Source organism: Falco cherrug, chromosome 4, assembly GCF_023634085.1.
Source record: "Falco cherrug isolate bFalChe1 chromosome 4, bFalChe1.pri, whole genome shotgun sequence".
NCBI lineage: Eukaryota > Metazoa > Chordata > Aves > Falconiformes > Falconidae > Falco > Falco cherrug.
The window spans coordinates 10,988,773-11,012,972 of NC_073700.1; the positions used below are offsets into that span (position 1 = coordinate 10,988,773).

General features: G+C 52.3%; 2 protein-coding genes across 16 annotated transcripts; one reads left to right on the forward strand and one right to left on the reverse strand.

Moving 5' to 3' along the window:
• Positions 1-740: 740 nt before the first annotated feature.
• Positions 741-12,095, reverse strand: LOC129735972 (translation initiation factor IF-2-like). Of its 9 annotated transcripts, XR_008732012.1 has the most exons (7): positions 10,362-10,489; positions 8,210-8,359; positions 5,627-5,808; positions 5,487-5,538; positions 4,970-5,122; positions 2,130-2,542; positions 741-1,734 (listed from the first exon to the last, which is right to left on the reverse strand). XR_008732012.1 is itself a non-coding variant. In XM_055708970.1 (6 exons), exons 1-6 carry the CDS (start codon positions 10,399-10,401, stop codon positions 2,196-2,198), a joined length of 924 nt encoding a protein of 307 aa, XP_055564945.1. In that variant the 5' UTR covers positions 10,402-10,489; the 3' UTR covers positions 1,749-2,195. The 9 variants fall into 9 exon arrangements, 4 of the variants coding, with proteins under 4 accessions (XP_055564948.1, XP_055564945.1, XP_055564947.1 ...); XM_055708970.1 differs by lacking the exon at positions 741-1,734 and having other exon boundaries at positions 1,749-2,542; XR_008732014.1 differs by lacking the exons at positions 741-1,734; positions 10,362-10,489 and adding an exon at positions 11,973-12,095 and having other exon boundaries at positions 1,749-2,542; positions 4,970-5,538.
• GATA2 (GATA binding protein 2) lies at positions 4,130-22,942 on the forward strand. Of its 7 annotated transcripts, none has more exons than XM_055708964.1 (6): positions 4,130-4,251; positions 11,594-12,080; positions 12,824-13,423; positions 16,073-16,251; positions 19,311-19,436; positions 20,270-22,942. In XM_055708964.1, the coding sequence occupies exons 2-6, from the start codon at positions 11,852-11,854 to the stop codon at positions 20,567-20,569; spliced, it is 1,434 nt and encodes a 477-aa protein (XP_055564939.1). In that variant the 5' UTR covers positions 4,130-4,251; positions 11,594-11,851; the 3' UTR covers positions 20,570-22,942. The 7 variants fall into 7 exon arrangements, with proteins under 7 accessions (XP_055564939.1, XP_055564938.1, XP_055564941.1 ...); XM_055708963.1 differs by lacking the exon at positions 4,130-4,251 and adding an exon at positions 10,645-11,077; XM_055708966.1 differs by lacking the exon at positions 4,130-4,251 and adding an exon at positions 10,651-11,077 and having other exon boundaries at positions 16,106-16,251.
• The last annotated feature ends 1,258 nt before the right edge of the window (positions 22,943-24,200 follow it).

A 24,200-nucleotide genomic window follows, 5' to 3' on the forward strand; every position in this document is an offset into this window, starting at 1 on the left:
GTAATGTTTAGGTTATTAATAAACTAACACAGGTCCATTTTTTACAGGGAACAACTATGAATACAGCCATAAAAAAATTAGTACAAGTTGAACATTTGCAAAACTCTTGAGATGGGCAGGGGCTGGCTGGGGCTGCTGCTTGCCTGCAACTTCCCATGGAAGTTTCTCTCCCTTTCCAGGCAGGGGAGGGATGAGCTTTGCTGGACAGGCAGAGGGGACTGGGACACTGTGGATGTCCTGTCACCAATCCAGAATCTCATTGCTGTCCCTGGGCTGGGGGTCCAGGGCAGTCCTGGGGATGTAGGGGTATACTGTGGTGGAGCAAAATAAAATACCATCTTGTTTGGGACCTGGGGACAAGCTCAGGCACTGCTGGGGAAAGGGACAAAGGGACATCTGTCCCCAGCTCTGGGTTGGGGGATCTCCTGCTCTGGAGCTAGTGGCTGCACAGCCAGGCTGGGAAGCATTTGCGTTACGCAGATGTATTTTTCTGGGGAAAAAAAAAAGAGAATAAGAAACCAGAAAACCTAGTGGGAAAAGAAGGAAAGAAGGAAAAAAAAGAAAAAGAAAAAGAAAAAGAAAAAGAAAAAGAAAAAGAAAAAGAAAAAGAAAAAGAAAAAGAAAAAAGAAAAAGAAAAAAGAAAAAGAAAAAGAAAAAAAGAAAAAGAAAAAGAAAAAAGAAAAAGAAAAAGAAAAAAAGAAAAAGAAAAAGAAAAAAGAAAAAGAAAAAGAAAAAAAGAAAAAGAAAAAGAAAAAAAGAAAAAGAAAAAGAAAAAGAAAAAGAAAGGAAAGAAAGAAAATGAAAAAGGAAAACCTGGTATTGCCCTGAGCTGGAAGGGACAGGCTTCACACAAACTCCAAAGGCAAAGAAGGACTCCTTTTCTGTGGGGTTTATTTCTTTATTTTTCTCCCCCAGGGTCACTAGTTGCTCCCCAGATTTAAGCTGCCCCAGGTGCCCTGTTCTGCCCGTCAGTGGGATGTGGAGGGGACCACCCAGCACCCGATGGGAAGGGCTGGGGGCTGGCCCCAGCCCCTGGAGGACCCAAGGGACATCTGGGCTCCGTGGCTGGGCTGCCAGGATTTGGGGGGACAAGCCTGGGGTTTTAGGAGGTTTTACCAGACTGTTCAAGATGGACCCTGAGACTGCTGAAGGCTGGGGCAGGACTAGGGCACAGCTAAGCCTAAAAACAGTTTTCGGGGGGGTGTGGGGAATGGGGGTGGGGCAGTGATGCTGCCATGCAGCCAGAGCTCAGCACCTCTGGAGCAGCAACAACTCATGAGTGCAGGCTAATGCGCCTGTGGGTGCAGGAGTGACTGTAAGTGCAAGGGGGTGCCTGGGGTGCCCAGGATGATGCTCACACCTATTCCCCTCTCCCTGCAAATGCACCAGCTCCCCAGCAGAGCAACCCCAAATTTCCAAGCATGCAGCAACCTTGCAAGGTGGGTTGCTGTCCCACCCTGCTCCTCTGGGTCAGGGACAGGCAGGGGACACTCTTGTCACTCCACAGAGTCCACAGCAAAGACCTGCGTGTGCTCAGAGTCTCGGGGGTGTCCCAGGCCCGGCCGGGGGCACCCCGCATGCACAGCAGCCCAGCGTCCATGCATACTAAGTAAAGCAAGTAATACATAGATTTTGCCTATCTGCCGATCAAACGCGGAGATCTGCTCTGGTAAATGATGCATTAGATGCGGTGGCTGTATTTGTTGTGTGAGTTTTGAAAGGGTTCCGATAATCTGGAAGCGAGAGATAAGGAACACCATTTATTCAGCAGCACTTTGGAACCAATTTTCAACCCTGTTCAACCCCATTCTCCAGCAGCCTCCAGGAGCCCAGGAGATAAGGATTGGGCTATTCATTATCTTCACAAGGAACAAAGATTAGCTAGCAGAGATGAAAAATTACCCCTGGATAGTAATAATAAGGAAGCGAACCTGGAGAGCTGCTGAGCCTATATTCTCCTTGCTGCTGGTGCTGCTTCTTCTCTTTTTAAATTCTCTCCCTCTCTTTTTTGTTGAATCAATATTGAAAAGGTTGGTTTTTTTGTTTTTTTTTTTTTTTAAGGGGGAAAAAAAAAAGCTCCTTCCTCACTGTCTATCATATTTTTCAATATGCAGAATATGGTTGTTACCGTGGAAGAGAGCAGAGCACGGTCCCCCCTTCCTCCCAGACTTTGAGATGACATCTAGCAGGAAAGCTAAACAGCAGAGGAAAACATTCTTCTCTTCCAGCGGGCGTGAGGGGAAAATCGCAGCCCCCCGCCCTCAAATGCCTCTGGTGGCACTTGGAGGGGTGACCCTGGCCCCGGGACAGCCCGGCCGGCGGGCAGGCAGCAGCGCGGCGAGCTCGGGCGGGCAGCCCCGCGCCCCCGCCGGCCGCACCCCCGGGCCGGGCCCCCCCTGTGCCCCCGCTCGGGGTGACACCCGCAGGCTCCGAACCCCGCTCGGCCCGTCGGTTTTTCCGCCTGAGCGACGGTCCCTCGTTGGAGAGTCGTTCCGTGCAGGGGCGATCCCAGGGCGCGGCTGGCGACAGCGTCTCCTCTTCCTGGGCACAAGGGAAAAAAAGAGTGGGATATATATATCTGTATATATTTTAATACCGCATTCTTTTGTATTTTTTCCCCTGCATAAATCTGGTGATGTATCTCCTCTCAGAGGATGAAGGGTAATACAGGAGGAGTAATTAAAACACTTACTTTGGAAATGGGCTGCGTGGTGCTGATAAGAATTATCTGCCGCATATCAAGGACCTTTTTTCCCCCGAACCATATCACAAAGACAGAAAATGCCAGCAGAATAGGATTCCCTCCCCCCCTCCTTTCCCCTGCTCACATTTTTACCTCCATTATGATGATAATTCTTCTCCCGCGAAACTTTTCTCCTTCCCTTCCTGAACCGTATTTCGTTCCCCCGTTCCCGCAGGGCCCCCGCCGGACGGTCCGGCCTTTGTCTCTCTCCATTACTATGGTTCTCCCGCAGCCCCGGGCGGGGGTCTCGTCTGCCCCCCCGGGAGAATCGCGCCGCGCCCCGCGGCGCCTCGGCGCGGCCCCTACGGCCCCCCGCGGCGCGGCTCCCCGCGGCCGGCCCCGGCGCCCGCCACCCCATCCCGGCACCGGACGCTTGGCGCGGGCATCTCCCCCAGCCTCGCTCACACACGCACCGGGAGCAAAATACCCAGCAGGTGAGGACTGCCAAGACGGGGCTGGGGAGCGCAAAGGTTTCCAAAAACATTCGTTCTGCTGAATTTCCTAGTGGTCTACGAAATATGTATCTACCGTTTCTTTCCTAGCTATAACAACGACGCGTCACAAAATATCTGCTTGCGCCTCTTCCAGCTTCTCTGCTGCCTCTCTTACGTGCAGGTGCATAGCCCGAAAGGCTGAGTTTGGGAACGAAAAGGGGGGAGAAGCAGCACGACGTTATACAAAAGCCAGGCTGGCCAGTGAAAAAAGGGAAAAAAAAATCTCCAAAATTCAAACCCCCCAAACATCTGCTTCACTGGGGAGTGGAAACAAAACGAATACGAACAGGAATAATTTATACGAATAAATGATCCTACTAAGCGGCTCCCCCCACCCCACCTTCCGCGGGATCCGGTGGAAGAAGTGAGCGGCTCGGGAGAGGCTGGGGCTGGGGCTGCGGCGCCCGGCGCGCCAGAGCCCCGCTTCCCAGCGCCTGGGATGTGAGTGTGTGCTGTTGGTATAATATCAATTCATTTAAAATATGAAAGTCAAGTCGCGTAGACTGTGACAGCAACCGTAACAAAAGGTGCAAGCAACAGACAATGTGATGTGCTTGTACAGATATTGTAATGATGCAAATGAAGTGGAGGGGACGAGCTGTCTTATTATGTACATAAATACACAGTGGCTCGCTGTGCCATCCTTGAATGCAGGAGAGTGAGAGAGAGAAGGGGAGGGAAAGAAGGGAGAGAGGAAAAGAGAGGGAGGGAGGGAGGGAGGGAGGAAGGGAAGGGGGAAGGAGGGAAGAGAGAGAGAGGAAAAAAAAAAGGCTCAGCTCGAAAACTGCTGCCAGTTTTAAGCGGCGCGCACCTCGGGCAGCCCCTCCGCCGGGCTGCGCGCACCCACCGCCCGCGGCAGAGCCGCCGCTCCCGGCGCAGGCAGGCGGGGGAGGCTCCCCACGGCCGGCGCCCCCTCTCCAGCCCGCGGAGCGGCCCCGCGGAGGAGGAGAACCGGCCTTTTCCAGGCAACGGGCAGAAAACTGAAAGAAAAACGAGGACGGGCAAAAGGCAAGGTAAGGAGATGCGGCTGCGCGGCTCGGGGGCTGCCGTACCGGCACCGCGGCTCCGCCGCCGCAGCGCAGCGGGATGCGGGTTCCGCCGCCGGAGCGCATCGCTCGGGGCAGTTTCCCCTGGGGACAAACCAGGCAGGGTTTTGTAAAGAACGAAAAAATGCCCCCGGCATGGCCGGACATCCCCGGGCCGCCTCCTCCCGCCCGGCCGGGGCCGGGGCCGGGCTGAGCCCGGTGCAGCGCGGGGCTCGGCCGGCTCTGCCCGGCGGCTGGGGCGCACCCGCTGCGCCCCCCGCTCACCGGCACCCTGCGGGGAGCGGGGCTGCCGGGCCGCGTTTGGGTTTGAGGTTTGTCTGTTTGTTGGTTTTGGTGTTTGGTTTTGTTCCCCCCTCCCCCTTGTCACCGGGGTAATTATTTAAATCTCCATCTTGGAAAGTTGCATTTCACCCAGGGCGGCCAGGCAGACACTTCCCGGAGACAGGGTGTGCAGAGCCCCGCGCCCCCTCCCCGCAGCCACATCCTGTCTTCCTCGCTCCCATTGTTGGCAGATTTGGGCATTAAAAAAAAAAAAAAAAGAAAGAAAAGAAAGATGCGAGGGTTTATTCTGCTCCGGAAAGCCGGCAGGGCCCGGCCCCGCTCCCCTGCACCTGCCTGCTGGGGAGTCCTCCCGGTCCCAGTCCCGTGCGGCAGCTTTACGGGGCTTTGCATGATTTAAAATTACCCAGCCACATCGGGAACGGGCCGCTCCTCTCCGCGGGCTCTTTCACACCCTCTCTCTTTCCTTTCTTTTTTTTGTTTTGTTTTGTTTTGTTTTGTTGTTGTTGTATGTGCAAAGTTCCTCTCTTTATCCTCCTTTTGCTTTGGGGTGCTGTGGCTGGAAGGCAAGAAAAAAAAAATATAATAAAAGCAACCAGGAGCGGATCCTGCCTGGATTTGAGGCGATTTCAATAAGAAAAGCGATTTCACTAAGGGGGTGCAGGTTTCAGTCGCGGGGATTGTTCTCCCCCAGAGCACGGAGCATCTTTATTAAACGCATTTTTTTTTTTTTTTCTCGGAAGTCTAAACCCCGGCCTGGTTGCAGCCCCGCGGCGCGCAGGGGAAGGGCAGTGGCGACTGGGCCGGGGGCGGTGGGGGCAGCCAGGGGCGGTGCCGGTGCCGGGTGTGAGACGAGCCCCGCTCCCCGGTCCGGGCTCGAGCCCTCCCCAGCAAAGTTTTGCCTGCGGAGAAACAAACCAAACCTGCGGGATCGGCCTCTTTCCTCCCTCCTGCAACAGCTGCGCCCGAAATAACCTTGCGAGGAAAAAAAAAAAAAATAAAATTAAAACGAGTTCCTGAGAACGAAATCTGTTCTGGCAGCGCCTGAAAATAATGCTTATACCTTTTTCTGGACAAAGCTGTGCGTGTGCAACTCCCCCCCTCGCACCCCGCACGCGTTTTTCTTTGGGAACTTGCACAAAAGACGTTTTTGTGGGCAGCCTGGCGTCGACTTGAGGCTTTTCCTCCCCTTTAGTTGGAGCCGAGCGAGCCGGGGTGTGCGGGGGGTGGCGGGCACCGGGCAAACTGCGGACAAAGCACAGGTGAAGGCGTGTGCGGGAGCGGGCAAGGAGGGAGGGAGGCTGGGATGGAGGGTTCCCACGGTGGAGGGCAGACCCCGCAGAAATCATCTGCGAGGTCGGAGAATAGCAAGGAGGCTCCTATAGTATTTTTTTAAAAAACAAAACAAACCCCAAACATTAAGTATTCCGTGATTTATTCCCCGAGGAGCTGTCTCTCTTTTCTTTCTTGCTCTCTCGCTCTTTTTTTTTTTTTTTTTTAATGCAGCTTAAATAGGGTGCTGTGGTTAAGAGGTAACCGAGTCATTTTATAACCCTATTAGCAGCCATTAATATGTGCTAGTAACGCAGAACGGGGGGATATCGGGGGAGAAGAAAAGCAAAGCGGAGACAAGACCAAAGGGAGGAAAACACCGAAAAGGAGGCAGAAAGCAAGAACTTCACTTCCCCCAAAAAATCACATCCAAGGAAATAAACCCGAGGCTGGGGGGCGGGGGGGGCTGCTCGCCGCGGCCGGGGCTGGCCGCCCGGGGGGGCGCGGGGCTCCTACCTGCGGGCGGCGGGCGGACGGGAGCCGCTGCACCAGGGGCTGCTCGTTACCTGCCGCGGCCCCGGCGGGGCGGGGAGGTGGGAGCGGTACGCCCACAGCCCGCCGGCGGCCCTCCCAGCCCCCTCCTCGCCGGCGGGCAGCCCCCTTCCCCGGCCCGCCCCGGGGCTCGCACATCACCCGGCGGCCGTGAGTACCGCGGCCCGGCGCGGGGCTGAGCGCTCCTCTCCCTCTTTTTTCTTTCTTTTCCCGCAGTTTTTCCTGCCCTCCCTGCTTGCGGCCGCCACGGGTTGCACACTTCGAGGCGGAGCGCGGAGGGGGGCCTGGGGGAAGATGCTGCACGGGCGCCCCGGGAGGTCTCGACCCCCGGGGTCTCCGTTCACTGAGAGGCGGGAGGGAGCATGGCCCCGGGAGGAGGGGGACGCTGGGCGCACCCAGGGAAGGGGGATCTCGGAGGAAAGTGCCCCGGGGACTGGGGGTCCCCAGCAGCCCAGCCCCGATTCCTCAGGTACACTTTTTCCCAGGTCCAAGCACCCAGGATCAGGGGATAAAAAAAAAAAAAGGAGGGGGGGGGAAAACACCCCACTCCGGGCGCGTAAATAGACGGCGCGCACGGCCGGGGGTATTTGTTTTCTGCCTTCGCCTCTGCCCAGTCATAGGTGTCAACTCCATCACATGGCGCTACTAACTGTTGCTAAAACATGTTGTCGTCTCCCACCTCCCTTAACGATATGACATCACTTGTCAATCAAATCAAAATAACCAGTTGTGCTTCCAGATTTGGGAAAGCTCCCTTATTAAAAAAAAAAAAAGAAAAAAAATTGCAACGGTACTAACAAAATAAAGTTAATAAACCGGAGCCGGTTTTTTGAAAGGAAAAAAAAAGAGGGGGAAAGGCAGGGAGAGAGGAGGCGGAAAGGGGCTGGCGAGGAGCGGGGTGCAGGAGCAGGGCGCGCCCCCGGCCCGGCCGGACCCTCTCCCCGGGGGTTCGGCAGCAGATTGCGGGGAGAGCTGCCTAACCAGCCGTGTCAGCGGGCTGCGGAGCGGAGCTAAGCCGCTCGCCGGCAGCAGCCAGCGCGGGTTGCTGATGTTCCCGCTGGGTGCGTTAATTCAATTAAAAACCCCAGCCGTGCCGCCGCGGCATTTAGCAGCCGAGACCGGAGCCGGTTCGTCAAACGCAGGCAGCGGGGAATGGGACATGGCGGGAATAAAATAAAATATAAAATAAAATAACATAATTAAAAAAAAAAAAGGTAAAATCCTGCGAGCCGGCTGGCTAGGAAATCTCCCAGCTCAGCCACGGAATTAAACCGCTCCCTCAGCAGAAATCGTTCATCCCTGCTGCAGGGGTCATTTATTTTACAAAGGATTTTAATGGGGGGGGGTGGGGGATGGGGTGCCAAAGGCGAGAGGCGGGTGCGCGGAGAGGCGCCGTCCGCGGTGCCAGCACCCCGGAGGCGGGAAGGGGGCGGCCGGACCCCCCGGCCCGAGGCGGGCGGCGCCGGGGAGGGGGCCCGGCCCGAGGCAGCTCGGCCGGAGCCGCCGCCGCTGCCCGCTCGCCCCTTTTGTTTTGTTTCGCTTGCCGGCCCCCGGGTAACCCGAGACGGGGGCTTCAGGGAGCCCTGGCCGGGCAGCGCTGGGGTCTGCCTCGCCATAAATCAAGCCGCCTGATTAATCTTTACAATTTGTCTTTTAAAACAAACACGAGCGAATTATCAGCTCGTTAACTGTGATTTTATCACCTGCCTAAAACAAACAGCCCACCCCACTCACCCCCACAAAAAAAAAAAAAAATCGCGGCCCCGTGCTGATGGCAGGCGGACAATAATTAAAACATCTGTATTAATTAATACGGGCGTACCTAGGCGCTGGGTCTTGCCGCCGTCCGGGAGCCGAGGTGATCGCGGCCGCCTGCCGCCCTGCTGCAGCGGGAGGGACCCCCTGGGCACGGCGCGCTCCGGCTCCGGCAGCCTCCGGGCTGTGGGTCGAACAGGGCGCCGAAGGGACCTACCTGCAAACGCCCGGGTTCATTTAATACTCATCCTTCTTTAAAAAAAAAAAAAAAGAAAAAAAAATCTGTTTTGGGGGGATATTTGGGTGATTTTGACGGGGGTGGGGGTGGTGCATGTAGAAAGAAAATCTCTTCGGAGGGAGAAGCCGGATTTTTAGAAAGCTCGCTTGGTTTTCTCTCTGCCTTTTAACTTTTTTTTTTTTTTTTGCTTTGTTTCCCTTTCCTCCCTGGCACCTCCGGCCTAAGGCGCCCAAGCACGCTCCGCCGAGGGCAGGCAGCTCGGCAGCGCCGGGGGCACTTGTCCTCCCCAGCCCCGGCCCCTCTCCCACCAAGCCCGCCCCAGCGCGGGTCCCCGGCCTGCCCAGGCCAACCAGCCCGTCCCGGGAGAAGCCGGCTCCACCGCCCCTTCCGCGCCCGGCAGCTGACGGAGGAGCTGCCGCCCGACCCCGCCGCTTGCGAACCCCCCGGCGGCAGAGGGGGGCGAGGGGCGCCGCGGTCCTGGCGCCACCACGCAGCCCCGAGGGCAGGGGCCGGGGGGGAGCGAGCGGGGCGACCCGGGCTTTTGGGTGCAGGAGGTCGGCAGAGGAAAGGATGCGGGGGAGGCGGGGGGAGCAGTGCCGGCGCCCCCAGCCCGGCCCCCGCCCTCCTCGCCCCGCCGGGCTGCGCTGTGGGTCCCCCCGAGGGGCTGCGCTGGGGGTCCCCTGGGGGGAGGTTTGGGGTGACTAGAGGGAGGTGGTGGGGGAAACAGTTAGGGCTCCGCAGCGGCCAGACCGGGCTCCGCAGCGAGGAAAGGGAGTTTTATTATTATTACCGTCATCATTATTATTATTATTGTTATTATTAAAAAAAAAAGTTCATTTCCTGGCGAATTTGGCAGTGACGGGTGACGTCAGAGCCCCGGCGTCGTAGTGACTGGGGCGGCCGGGCTGGGGGAGGGCCGACTCCGGCTCTCGGCCCCCAGCGCTGTCCGCCAGGGGGGCGGCCCCCGGGGCAGCAGCCGCATCCTCAGGGCCGCCGGACACCCCCCCGCCGGCATCTCCCCGGTGGGGGCCCGGCACCGCCCGGCTCCCGCGGCCCCTGCCCCAGCCGCGCCGTCGGGGGCGAGCCGCGGCCGGAGCCCGGCGAGCGGAGAGGCCGCTCTCCGCCGCCCCCTGCCCCACTCCCCGGGAGAGGAGCGGTTTCCCTGCCCTGCGTCCAGCTCGAGGTTTTCATCCCCCGAAAGCCGCGGCTGAGTGATGGGAGGGGAGCGCCTGGGAAATGGGACCTGCAGCAGCGCCCGGCCGCGGTCAGGGGGGGTCGGTAGTGACTTTCCCATTATTATTATTATTATTATTATTATTATTATTATTATTATTATTATTATTATTTTCCGCCCCAGAAGCGGGTTGGTTTCCCTGCACCTTTGGGGGGTGGTTTCCCTGCACCTTTGGGGGTAGCAGGGCCCGACCCGCGCCCGGGCTGGCCGAGCAGCGCCGCAAACTCCGCATAAAACGCCTGTTGATTCGGGCTGCGCCTCTCCTCCCCGGCCCAAAGCACAGCAGTAACTGCAAACATTAAACCCGAATTGTTTTTGTTTTTTAAAGAGGGGGCGAAGGGGAAAAAACGGGGTTCCGGCGCCGCGGCCCCATCGGGGAGGCTGAGGCGAGTCCCCAGGAGCCTTCCTGCCCCGGCTGGGCTCCCCGGGCCTGCCCGGGCGCAGCCGCCAGCAGACCCCGGCCCGTCCGCCGCAGGCCAGGGGGCCGGGCAGGGTCCCCGTGCCCCGCAGCCTGCCCGGCGCGGCAGAGGGGAGCAGCCCCGCTGCCCGGGCCCTCCTCGCCCTACCGGTCCCCGGGGCCGGCGCGGAGCCTCGCGTTTATTTGTTTTCTTTTCTCTCCCCCCCCCTTCTTTTTTTTCTCCCCCGATTCAGACAGTTAATTTAAACTAACGTGATGGGAACGACCACGCTGGGGTTTGTCCCGCTCTCGGCTGCTGTGCCCCATTTAGGGGGCTGTCGCGTATTTACCTCCCCGGTGCCGATTTCCATCCCCCCGAGCCCCAGGCATCCCGCCGGCGACGCTGGGAGCTACGGCTCCGCGGCCGGGCAGCACCCAACGGAGCCGGCCCCAGTCGCAGAGCCCTTCCCGCACTCCGTCCTCGCTCGCCCGCCCGCCCCGGCCCCCTCACCCCCCCCCCGCATTCCCGCATACGCCGGCGGGACCCCCCTATTTTGCCGTCCCCGCCCCGCAGGGGCGTGCAGCGCCCGGGCGGGGAAAGCCCCCACGGCGCTGCCGGGCGAGGATGCTGCGGGCGGGAGAAGGGGGGCGGAGGAGGGGGTCTGCGCCGCGCTCCCCCCCCCGGGCCGGCTCCGTTTGGGGCCGGGGGTGCGGTTGGGGGCGGTGTGGGGCGGCGGGATTGGCTGGCCCGGCCGCCGGCCCTGCGCGCCCCGGCCCGTCTGCGGCGCCGCGGCCAGCTGGCGCCAGCGCTCATATAGGATGCGCGGGGATGGGACCGAGCCGGCCAGAGCAGCGGCTTTGCCATCTGAGTAACACCCTCCATCCAGCCTCCTCTCCTCCTCCCGCGCTCGCTCTGCTTTTCCCCCCTCCCTTTTTTTTTTTTGCTTTTTTTTCCTCCCCCCCCCCCCCCCCCCCCCCCTTTCTCCCCCTCTTCGCGGCACTCGCATCCTCCAAGCCGGCATCCATCGTCACCCACCCCGCGGAGGCACCCAGCCTCCCGCGCCGGGTAAGTGTGGGGCGCGGGGGGGGCGCCGCGCCGCTGCCAGGGCGCACTCGCTGCTTTCGCTAAACACCCTTCTCCTCGCTCTTCTCCTTCTCTCCCCCCCCCCCCCCCCCTCCTTCTTTCTCCCCTTCCTTTTCCTTTTGTGTCAGTCGGAGTTCTTGCTAGAACTACGCTGTATTAGATCTGCCGTTCTTTCTTTTTTACCCCGCTTTTGAAGCCAGCTGGAAGAACTCCTGTTGACGTTTGTAGCGAGAGCGGGGGGAAAAAAGAAGGAAGCTTTTTGACTTTTTTTTCTGGTAAAGAGTTTGAAATGGGATCTCTGTTTATTTTGTGGGGCAATGAGCAGGGAGGGCGCAAGACGAGGACTTTGGGGGAGAGGATATTTTTGGAAGGGGGAGGGGCTCTGCTTCCCCCTCCCCATCCATTTATCGCTGGGAAAAGGAGCCGGCCGGGAGCCGGCGCGCCGGGAGCGCACCCCGGGGCTCGCCGAGCCGCTAACCCGCCCGTCTCTCCCTACAGGTGCTCCCCCGGCGCTTCCCTGGACCTGCCTCCGCCACCCGCGTGTTGACAGAGGCACACGCTGACTCCGGGGGTCCTCCCCCACCCTTCCGAGGGCGCAATCCACTAATTCGGCGGTTTTCTTTTTAAGAAAAGCCACCCTATCTCCTAAAACCCACCGGCAGCGCCAAGAGCCACCCCCCGGGCAGCACCACCCCACCCCCCGCTGAGCGCCGCTGCTCTTGATCCGGGGGTGGGTGGGAGGGGAGGCCCGAGGCCATGGAGGTGGCCACGGACCAGCCTCGCTGGATGGCCCACCACGCCGTGCTCAACGGGCAGCACCCCGAGAGCCACCATCCCGGACTGGCTCACAACTACATGGAACCAGCGCAGCTCCTACCTCCGGATGAAGTCGACGTCTTCTTCAATCACCTGGATTCCCAGGGCAACCCCTACTATGCCAATTCCGCCCATGCCCGGGCCAGGGTCTCCTACAGCCAGGCACACGGTAAATGAGCACCCGCTGCCCTCCTTGGCCCCCCGGCCCGGCCCGGCCCCGCCCGCCGCCTGCGCTGCCCCGGCCCCGCCGTGCGGCCCGGCCGGTGTCCGACGCGCAGCCCGGGAGTTTCGCTCGGGGCCGCCTCGGTGTGTCGGCGCCGGGAAGAAAGGAGATCTAAGGAGACGGGATAGAAGGGGGGGGTACGGGTGGGTTTTAACCCTCGGGATAACCCAGGACTGGCGGAGGGGAGGGAAAGAAAGGGGGGGAGGTGAGAGAGGAAGGGGAAATAGTGTGCGCACGGGCTAAAACTTCTCAAGACACGGCTACTTCCCGGATGCAAAACGCAAACCGGTTCAAATCGGCGACGGATTTTATTTGGGGTGGTTTTAGGAGCCGAAGAGAGCGCGTTGCAGCAGCTCAGAAGACAGAGCAGAAAGGGGTTTGCTGCTTGCTCCGAGGGGTGGGGTGGGAGGAAAGGAGGGGGTGCCTTTACTCCTGCCCCGGGTGCCTGGGTCCCCTTCCTGCTGCCCATCGCTCTTTCTCGCTGGGCTGGCGGGCATCTCCCTCGGAGGGGACGGGGTGAAGGGGCTGTCGCGCCAGGCTGGAGGCTCTTCTGCAGGTTATGAGATCCCCCGTGGCCGGCTCCCTGCCGGCTGCCCACAGGCTGAGGGGCTGCCCGGGCCGGGGTCTGGGGGGCTCCCCCGCGCTGAGCTGCCCCCACGCTGATCCCAAACGCTCTTGTGTTCCTACAGCCCGCCTGACCGGGAGTCAGATGTGCCGGCCTCATCTTATCCACAGCCCCGGGATCCCTTGGCTGGACAGTAGCAAGGCGGCACTGTCTGCCCATCACCACAACCCCTGGACCGTCAACCCCTTCACCAAGACACCCCTGCACCCCTCGGCGGCTGGAGCACCCGGGGCCATTTCGGTGTACCCCGGCAGCAGCACATCCAGCACCGCCTCCGTGTCTTCGCTCACCCCGGCCTCGCACTCCGGCTCCCACCTCTTCGGCTTCCCCCCGACCCCTCCCAAGGAAGTGTCCCCGGACCCCAACTCCACCAGCGCCGCCTCCCCTTCGTCCTCCGCCGGGGCCCGGCAAGAGGACAAAGACAGCATCAAGTACCAAGTGTCGCTGTCGGAAGGGATGAAGATGGAAAGCGCCAGCCCGCTGAGAAGCAGCCTCACCAGCATGGGGGCCCAGCCCTCCACCCACCACCCCATCCCCACCTACCCCTCCTACGTGCCGGCTGCCCACGACTACAGCAGCAGCCTCTTCCACCCAGGCAGCTTCCTGGGGGGCCCCGCGTCCAGCTTCACCCCCAAGCCGCGAAGCAAGGCCAGATCCTGCTCGGGTAAGTGCTGCGCCCCCCGGCCCCGCCACGCACCGGCTGCACCCCCGGGGTGGGAGGGCCGTGCTGCCGGGGTGGGCTTCGCTGGCTGTTGGGGGCGAGGGTGCAGGCTGCTGCGAGGCTGGGTGCTTGTGTCGGCTCCCGTCGGGACAGGGCGTCAGGTGGCTGCTTGGTCCTGCTTTCTTGGGTGTTTCAGCACGGAGACGGAGCTCGTACCGGGCTCCCACGGGTGCCAACGCATCCGCAGCGGCTGCTGAGCCACCGGGCACCGGCCCCAGGGCGCTCGGATGAGGCCGAGAGACACGGGGACTGGTGTGGCTTGAGCTGGCAGGTCGAGTTGTACAAAGAGGGATTTATAGGAGGAAAAAACGTTTCCCTCGGAGAAAAGCTGGCCTCAGCCACCCAAGGGGCTCAGGGGCCCGACCCTGCTCCCCCCAGGCAGGCAAACCCCCACGGATTACGCGTGGGGACCTTCCAGCGATAGGTATTTCTCCTCCGGTCATTTCTACGTCTCTTCATTAGTACTAACCCAGGCCCCGGCAGAGGATGAAAGCGAAACTTACCCGGCCGGTCCGCTTCAGCTCGCAGAGGGCCTTATTTCCTTCACATTTCACAGGAGCAAAAGTTCAAATATAGTTTACATACCAGTGCAAAAGACTAAGGTGTCCAGTCATCGCTAACGTACTCCAGCCTAACTTTAACTGGAAAATACTATCCCCCCCCCCCTTTTTTTTTCCCTCCTCTGAACCAGACACATCTCTGTTTCCAAACAACTGACTGCAGACCTTTCCCGTGTTCACAACCCCTCCTTGTATTTCTTCCTAAAAGTGCAGTCCTGAATCAGCAAATTAGGTGATAGATGAAGTTTTGATCGCACTAGTTGTAGAACTAGGCAGACGAATTGCGACAGTTTGTGTAATGCCACTAACCTTGCCTTCCTAGTTTAACATCCTCAGCAATGGAAGGAGATGAAACTACTGTACATTGGGACTGAATTTAGATAGCCCTTTAAAAATAAATGGCTATCTATACTTTTGTGTGTGTATTCTTATATACCATTGCACATATATGCTTATGAATACACTACATGTAGTTGTTTTTAAAGTAGACAATAATTTAGATGTGAACTCTTAGGAGTTTTGCAACAAAAATATAAGCTATTTCACAAGCTCGTCAGCTCTGCTTTCAAACCGATCCTCTGAGGGGAAAAATGCACCCTCTCTTCCACCATTTAAATGCAATTGCTGCTATCTATATGTATTTTTCAGTAGCGCAGAGAGTAGAAAGTAAAGGCAATCAGCAGCATGAGCTTCCCGAGTTTGGAAACCAATTCAAGACCTCGGTCTCTGAAGATAATAAAAGGGATCTCGAGTAGCATTTTTATTTTTGTCCTGTAGTTGCTGATGATTTTATTAGATGGGGGAAGTAAGGAGCTTTTCTTGTTTTGTTTTACGTGTTGGTATTTTTATTTTTTTTTCTGTAAGGGAGCACCCCTGTGCAAGGAACTGGGGAAAGTTCGTGACCACTCAGTGTTTTTGTAGGAAAACTAAGACTCACGACACAACGACTCCTGCAGCTTCCTGCCCTAGGAGGGACAAAAGCTACAAATGCAGCGCCGCAGAGCTCCCCTCATTTTTCACTCTAGACTGTGTTGTTTAAAAGCCACCCACTCCCTAGATTAAAGGAGACGCAAGCCCTGCTGAACTCAACATGGCCTGCTTCAGTTATTAGCAAAAAGAATTTCCTCTCTAGTTAAATACTGTAGGATTTGCATAAACTATATTGAGAGATTTCTATATTAAGCAGACCTGCCCTCAAACCATCAGAGGCAAATGAACTTTTAGCAGAGAGCTTTTCTGGGCAGAAATGGATATCTAGGAGTTACACGCTGGGTTTTAATACAGCCATTCTACAATGCTGCGTTTCCCACGTTGTGCTGCTAAAACTAATAATGAAGCAATAATAAGGTAAACTGCTCCCTACCAAATCCAAACTGTATTGCTGAAAAATCACCGAAGCAGGAAAGAACTGAAAGCCTGTTGTTTTACAGTATTTCCCAGAGTATTCGCTGAAACTGAACTTTCTCAAAGATCAGAATTAACTTTTTTCTGCCTTAAGAACAGAAATCATAACAGACTTTGGCATTCTGTATCCATTCCCAGTCTGCTCGGCTTTGCTTTCTCATCTTGTAGCATTTGCAACAAAAGAGAAAGCACAGGACGGGAGGTCTTTTTGCTTAGATTTAATCCTAGAAAAACTCTTCCTTTGACTCTCTGTGTTTGCAGGTGTGTGTGTTTGTGTACATGTGTATTTGTGGCAGGAGAACATGGGATCTAACCATTGGAGTGCAATAGGTATGGGAGGGGAACGGTGCCCAGTGCAGATTAAGGGAGTTCTCATTACTGAAATGATAACTTCCATCTGACACAATGAGAGTGTCACTCTTTCTCACCTTGCAGAGAGATCTGCCTATTTTTGATCATGACATAAAATACTTGCTGGAGTCTGGCCGTTCTCGAAACACTGAGCTCCTTGCTGCATGTGCTGTAGATGTCACTGCTGTCTGATTGTGCTTGAATTAACACACTGTTTTGACTTCTGGAAAATGCCTAAAGGACAATGCAAAAAGCTTTTGTGAATTTGTTTTTAAAGAAAGAAATCCGGTTTCTTCGTGTTTCCATTTAGAAGGCAGAGAGTGTGTGAACTGTGGAGCAACTGCTACCCCTCTCTGGAGAAGAGACGGCACCGGGCATTACCTGTGTAACGCCTGCGGGCTCTACCACAAAATGAATGGTCAAAACCGACCTCTCATTAAACCTAAGCGAAGGCTGGTAGGTGTCTCTCTTTCTTCTGGGTTTGGGGATAAATTAGGCAAAGGGACCACACGCAGGCACAAGCCAAACGTGTCTCATCTCTGCTCAGCCCCTGCGCGGAGCTGAGCTGTACTGTACACGGGGGTCAGTCACGTCGAGGTCACTGCTGCGCCTCGGGGCAGATCTCCCCCCCCTCCACCCCCAGCCCCGGCAGCCCCGGCACAGACCACAGACCACCGTGCCGCTGCAGCCTGCCGAGTGCGCCTCTGTCCCAAGCCTCCCTGCCGCTCACAATACATGCGGGATATCGTGTATCCGTCTCCCCGTTTATCCTCGGATGACAGCTTTTAATTTAATTCCTCGTTTATTTGGCCTCTTGGGATGTTTTTGGGGGCGTACTGGGAGCGAAAGGGTTATGAACGTGAATGTCCTCCACCGTGTACTAAAAAAAAGTTCCAGCTCCAAAAAGCAAAACAAATCAGATGAGTCAAAGCTACTGCTCCCTACCTAATAATTATTTGTATAAAAGCCATGAAGTAATTTTCACTCTTATATTCTCTGGCAATATTAATATTGGTTCCCTCCCCAGACAATCCCCTACTGTTTAAAAAAAAATTCCTCTTATTTTTCCATGGAGTCACCTATACTTTGTATTTTCATTTGAGTGATTTAAAAAAAAAGTCCTTTCTAAGCTCCTGGTAGTAGTTTCCTATCCGGATATCTGTACGTTAAAGATAAGGAAACTTTGTGTATCTGTTTCCTGACTCTAAAAGCTTTAGAGAGTTTCTATAGGCAAGCCTTGCCAGTCATGCTTGCTGTTTTGAAATTTCTAATACACTCTACTCCACAAATAATGCGTAAAATGCTAAGAATAATAAATATATTTTTTGGAGCTTTGTGATTTATGGTGCCTAAGTCTCTTAGCTATTCATGGGCACGTTTCAATGAGGTTTGGAGAGCAGAAAATTGGCATTACTGCTCTTAACACTGGGATGGGATACAGAAGATTTCTGTCATGAGCCAGAATTTCAACTATGCAAGCCTCTTAATGACTTGCCTTCTAAAGTGACTGACATATAGAAAAATGTTAAGACAACAGTGTAACATTATCGTCTCTCAGGCTCAAGTGCTTTCCAGCCTGAATGGGACAGGCCATAGAGTTAAGCAGCATAGTTGAGTATCAGTAAGCCATCTCAAATATGCAAACATGGGTCTCCACCTTCCAGTGTGCTGGGAGAGTGTTACACTTAGCTCACAGCTCTCGGCACGGGGTTTGGGGAGCACTAGAGCGGTTTTCTTTTAGTGTAGTTGTTTTAATGTTTTGTTTTAATTGATTTACAGCTTTGTTTATTGCCCCTTTTTCCACTGTAGTTTGCTTGTTTGCGGGGGAGAGGAGATGGCCATCTTTGGGAATTTGTTCATTATGACATGCAATAGCAAAGTGATCATATTAATAACACTAGTGTTTGGATGTCTGGCATTAATTGTGTTTGGGTTGCATGAGTGTACTTGCAGTAGGGGGTACCCCCTCTTTCTGCCTTTGGCCTGTTCTTACAGGCGAGTAAGGGGCTGAAATATATGAGTCTCCGAGGGCCTGATTCTTGCCTTAGACTGCTGAGCCGTCTCTCAGCTTTGGGAAAGTTGCAGAGGGCCATGGCATAAATCAGGAACAAGTGAGAACAGAACCCGGTGCTCCTCTTGTGAGAGCTGGGTCTGTCTGTGCCTAAGCGGTGCCAGCTCCCCAGCAGAGCCGGCAGGCAGGGAAGCGCACAAAGTTCTGGTCTGAGAAACCCACCGCTCCGGGACTTTGTGCTCTGTGTGCGGAGATGCCAAGCACATTAATGTGAGCTACTGCTGCTTCACCTTATGGCTCTCAGTGGCTAATTGCAAAAATATCCAGGGAGCAAGGCCCCGGGGAAGTTACCACAATAGATATACATTAGAAAGTAAACTGCTAATTTAAGAGAAGAAAATAATGAGTCCTCAGCAATAATCCAATGGCACAAAATGGACTATATTTTGACCACTTCCAGAGGCAGGGCTGAAGTTTTCTAATACAAAATAACTTCCCGAAATATGGGGTGCAATTAGTCCATCCGTAACACTTTATATGACACCATGCTTGCACAAAGAACGTATTATTGTGGGGTCTGCTAGACAAGAGCCCATCCAGGAATTACTGGCTGCCTGCTGTTCTACTTTTCCTGTTCTTGTTTTGGGAGGTGGGTGAAAGTTTGGGCATTTTTCTTTTCCCCCACCTTGGTTTTGGCAGAACAATAGTTTTAGGAAAGGGTGGTGAATTTTTTTGTTTTGGTTTTTTTTTTTTTTTTTTTTTTTTTTTCTTTTAAGACAGTTGTTTGAGGGCTTGTCAGCCAAGGAACTGAGCTGGGACAGGCGGCAGACAGGGTCAGTGGAATCATTGCTTCAAGGCATGAAATTTGGTTTGCTAAATATTTAAAGAAAGTTGGAGCCGGTTTTGTTTTCTCCCTTTCACTTGTAAATGGAAACTGAATTTTCAGTGATGGCTCTGATAAATACTCAGTTAAGTAATGCACCCAGTTAACCAGTTAAGTAATGCAGTGGCTTTTCTTTTGTGTCCATCTTTAAAGGGCCAGAGTAGGGGTAAAAATCACTTTTTTTAAGATCATTCCTTATTTTCAAACCCAGTTGCAACATTGGCACAAACTAAATTGGTCATTTTTTTTTAAAAAAGGCAAGTATATTTTCAGGAGCATTCTAGAATCCTGCAAAGGGAAAACCTAAACAAATCGGATGATGTTGCCCCCCTCTAAAACTTTTGTTTGTGGAGTTAGAGATGCGTTGTTTCCCTCATTACTTCCCCTGTGCACACACACTGCCACAGGGCCTGAAGCTGCAGTTTGCAGAGAATACTTGAATTTAAACAAAAACCTAATGGCCACAAAACTCAAACAGACGGGAGCTTTCCTTCAGCCCTGATGCTCTGTAAAAATCCTAGTAACTAGTTCTACCCAACCTAAATACTGAGTCCAACTTGACCTTTCTCATGACCTCTCATCCTGCCAATACATTTTTAATTTTCTATTTCTTTTTGTTAGTCAGCGGCTAGGAGAGCAGGGACTTGTTGTGCCAACTGTCAGACAACCACCACGACCTTATGGCGACGTAATGCAAACGGGGACCCAGTTTGTAATGCCTGCGGACTCTACTATAAATTGCACAATGTGAGTATTTACTCATCTCATGTGTTGCTGCTTGCCTAGCTGGGGTTGATGTCTTAACTGCATGGTGTATACTGGGCTTTTATTGGTTTCAGGGTTTTGGTTGTTGTTTTATTCCTTCCCCTGTCTCTAAGGTTCCCCTGGGAAGTGACAGCCGTTCTTTGTCAGCATAGTGATGCTAAGTTTAGTGACATTACAATGTATTAGCTTGGCTTCTAACGCTTTGGCAAATTGGGCAAAACAGAGCTACCACACTTTGTTTTAACTAAGTGCGTTTTGTGTGCTGTTTCCTTCCAGAAACACAGAGACCATTTGGAATGGGTTCTGTGCAAACATTAATCCTGCTGGCACATCTTCATTTTGATTTTTTTAAAAATAATTATATCTAAGGCTTTGTTTTATTGTATATTTTTTAAAAAGAAATTAATCCTAAGCAGGGATCGCTTGACAAGTTGGAACGTTATTTAAACTGTAAGTAACAGAGGTTACCAGTACAAGATTGTTCATGTCTTAGGACTGAATTTGGGTCAATGCGTGCCTCCTAGTTTGATCTCTTCTATTAGGAAATGAATGAGGACTGAGGGTAAGCCTACAGGAAAGAGAGTTATCAGCTGCCAAATTCAGTCCAATTTGTTTTTCATGTCTAGAGGGTTTTTTTGTGTGTGGTTTTATTAAACAAATCAATATAAACAAGTTCTGCAGAGAGAAACACAATATTTTTGGGCCAGAAAAAGGTCTCCATCCAGGAAAAACACATGGGGTCTATCCAAATATTTTCATTTTTGCACAATAAGGTCATTTTGTCTGCATGAGCCTGATTTTCTCATTTCTTGCAGGTGAACAGGCCTCTGACCATGAAAAAGGAAGGAATTCAGACCAGGAATAGGAAAATGTCCAACAAATCAAAGAAAAGCAAGAAAGGCTCCGAGTGTTTTGAGGAACTGTCCAAGTGCATGCAGGAGAAATCATCTCCTTTCAGCGCTGCTGCCCTCGCTAGTCATATGGCACCCATGGGGCATTTGCCACCTTTCAGCCACTCTGGACACATCCTACCAACACCTACCCCCATCCACCCATCTTCCAGCATCTCATTTGGACATCCACACCCATCCAGCATGGTTACAGCCATGGGATAAAACCTGATGACCAAGAGACCCACCCAGAGATCAAGAACATGGGGCTTTGCCTAAGATGACATCAAGTAAGAAAACGTTCTGCCAAGAGGAGAATGTAGGGATGGCAAAAGGGGATCTTTGCTCCCATGTGGTTTAACTCTTAATGCTGGACTAAAAACTTGCAAATGATGGGTCTTCTGCAGAAACGTGTAGTGGTGCCTGTAATGCACTTTGCCCCCTCAGGTATAAGGAAAAAGAACCCACCTGTTCGATACTTAATGGTCCAGCGGGAAGCAAAAGGTGGCAGAAGCTGAAGGAAAAGGCTTGGAACTGGCTTTCCTTTCTCTCTTTGTTATTACTGTGAATATTGTAAAGAGATATAAGCAGCCTCCCGGGTTGGAACCGGCTCACTGGAAGCCAGACATGCTGGATTTCTATCGCAGACTTTGTTAGGGATGGGGAAAAAAGAAGAAAAAAGAAAAGAAAAAAAGAAAAGGACATCTTTATAAAAACGTAATTTTTAAAATGAAATCAGACACAAAGTCATATTTATTTTGCTCTTTGTTTTCCACAAAAAGCCTCAACCCCTCTGATTGCATGTTTTGGTGCTGTTGTTTGCAATGGCTATCCTGTAAGAAAACCTGCCTTCAAAACAAGGGGGAGAGAGTGGAACATATTCAGCAGCCCCCTTGGATTAGCTCTGTCTATCTTCCGTACCAAAATACTTAACCTGGAAGGGGGGAAAAAACTGGGGGGGGAGGGGGAGAACAAAGCCAAAATGTAGCAGTAAAATGTGCCCAAGATGGTGATTATTTTGACACAATTTTTTCATTCTTTTCCCTAACATGAAAAATTTATTTAAAGAAAAAACAAAACAGCCCCCCTCCCAGCTACCCTATTATTCCTCAAACCAGACAGCTAGATCAGACAAACCGTTGGGGAAAAAACTCTCGGGAAGGCAATCGTGCACTAGCAAGGGGTGAGATACAGGCGTTTACCAAACTGTCGCAGCTAACTTCTAGCACAGCAAAAACCATCACAGGGCATGAAAACATCCAACTCACAGACTTTAGAGGTTGAAGCATTTTGTTCTGTTGTGTTGGCAGCTGTCGCTTAAAAATGCAAATTAGCTGCTTGGGTAAACTTACGGCAGTGTGGCCACCACATCCACACAAGCCAGCCAGCGCGTGTGCTGTCTCAGGCATCCAGGCCCCGGTGGACTTCACAGGGAGGAAGGGCAGAAATGAGGTTGAGATCACTGGAGAGGGGAAAGGGAGAGACAATCAGTTGGAGCTTCACACATCCGTCAAATCCCAGACACAGCGACAGCTGATGAGACGAGGGAAAGCATCGTTCTAAGGGGAACGTCGTTTTTCCGTAGCATATTTTATATGAAAAAAAGAAAAACAAGAAAAAATTAAATCTCCCATTATTAAAGCATATTGTACGTAAATGACCGAAAACAAAGCTATTGCCAATGTGAAGTGTATTCTATTGATTGTTATGATCTGATGCCTCTCGTGAACACAAGCTCCAGTATAACATACAATGTACATATTTAGCTATACTTCTGATGAAAATGCCCCGATGAACAGAGGGGTTTGATAATGTAAACCACGTAAGCTTAACTCTGTGACAAGCTTTTTAATTTTTTTTTTTTTTTTTTTTTGATTTTTAACTTTTGTTGTTGGGGTTTTTTTCTTTTTTTTTTTTTTTTTTGATCAAGCCAATTGTATCTTTACTGCAAAAGTCCTGCTTTAAAGAAAAAAACCACAACAAAACAAATAAAAATTGATGTATGTTAATTTTTTTCTAAACATGTAATTCAAATATTTGATAATGAATTAAGAACCAAGCAGCCATGAAAATCCTGCTTTCCTCCTTTTTCTGGTCTGCGTAGGCATATAGGTGCACTTTGTAAAGAAGTGGAAATAAATGAGAAACTAAATTGGTTGGGAGCAATCTAAGAATTTTTAATCTACTGAAGTAAAAAATTGGGTCCTTTTTACTTTTTATCTTTTGCAATGGTACAGTTGTATATTATTTGTACCCAACTCAAATTTCTTTAGGATTTGGGCAGGGGGTGGGGAAGGGATGTGGGTGGAAGACAGGGATTACTGATACAGTTGACAAAGTGCAATATATTGTCAGTCACTGCAGCATAGACAACGGCAGTCGAGATTTAAATTATTTTGTACTTGTATCAGCATAAAAAAATTCTTCAGTATTTTCTGTTTTTAATTTTTATTTTGCTTATTTTTGGATTAGTGAACTAAGTTATTGTTAATTATGTACAACATGTTTATATATTGTCTGTAAAAAGTGTATGCTTTCCTCATATTCCTTCAAGGTGAATACTGCTAAGAATAATAAAATACCTTTTTTGTGAAAGTACTTGTGCCCAGCTTCATGTCATAAAGGCTGCTTTTAATAGGGAGAAAGGAAAAATTATCGTCGTCATTGTTGCCAGTAGAATTATTAGCTTAAACTTTATGCAGAGTGGTCTATTGGTATTTCAAAAACCTATTAGGCTAAGACAAAAAAAGTAGCTGGTGAATGATTTAGTATAAAAAGCACAGGTACAAAAGCTCATTCTCTGGTGGTGTTTTGGGGTGACGAGGTCACGCAGTTAAGTGCACTAAAGTTTCTGAACCAGTTTAAAATCTAAGGCACCACCACACTGCAGATGATGGACTGTTGTTTCTCGGGGGTTAATTCTGTTGTTTTTTTTAAAGTGCTTGGAGAAAATACTTTTCAAATAAAAACAAGTTTTAAAGGCATCGTAAATGCAGAGAAGCAGCCAGCTGCCTTAGTGGGTTTCAACTGCATCAGACTGGGTAAAGTTCTCCATAGGTTCTTGCACTGCTGTAACAGGCAACACCATCAGTCTGGAAGCCTCTTTCTTACTGTTTGGCATCATCAGTGGTGTGAAGGGAGCAATGGGGGGTGGCCAGCCCAGAGCTGCTCAGTGCTGTCTGGTGAACAGAGGTGCAGGGCGTGCACACATGGGCTGGTACATGAGGATGGAGAAAAGTGTTTACCAGGCAGCCCACAGCCAAAACTTTGCAGCTGCTTTCATCACATGATTGAGTCTGACCCACACAAGGAACTCCTTGGGGCCTGACGGAGTGAAGCAAAGTTTTGCAAAGTCCTCCCACCATGTGTAGGGGTGAGTACTGGTCTACTAAAACAATATTTTCAAGAAAACGCCTAATGAACTTTGGGTTTGCTCCTTTGACCCCCCCAGGAGTTGCATCTCACTTCTGTGGAAATGAACCTGGGCATAACTCCTTACTCATGAAGAAAAAAAATAACCTGAGTTCCTTTTTCAGCGTGTGTATGTAAATTCCAGCCCTTTCTATCACTGCTGCTTTTTAACCCTGCAGCCTCCTCCCCAGCCCTGTTTGCAAGCCCTGCTCACGAATGACAAGAAAGCACACACAACTGGGACGAGGCCTTCCTGCATCATTTCAGAGGAGTTAATCATCTCTCTCTAACTTGTTTAGCGAGGCTTAGTGCAAACACCCATTAAAAAAAGGAAAAAAAAGGAAAAAAAAAAAAAGCAGCAGTTTATAGCATACTGTCCAAGCTTCATTTAAAAAGAAACATGTTCATTTTCAGACAGGTTTAAAACACGGTTGTAACAAAACTC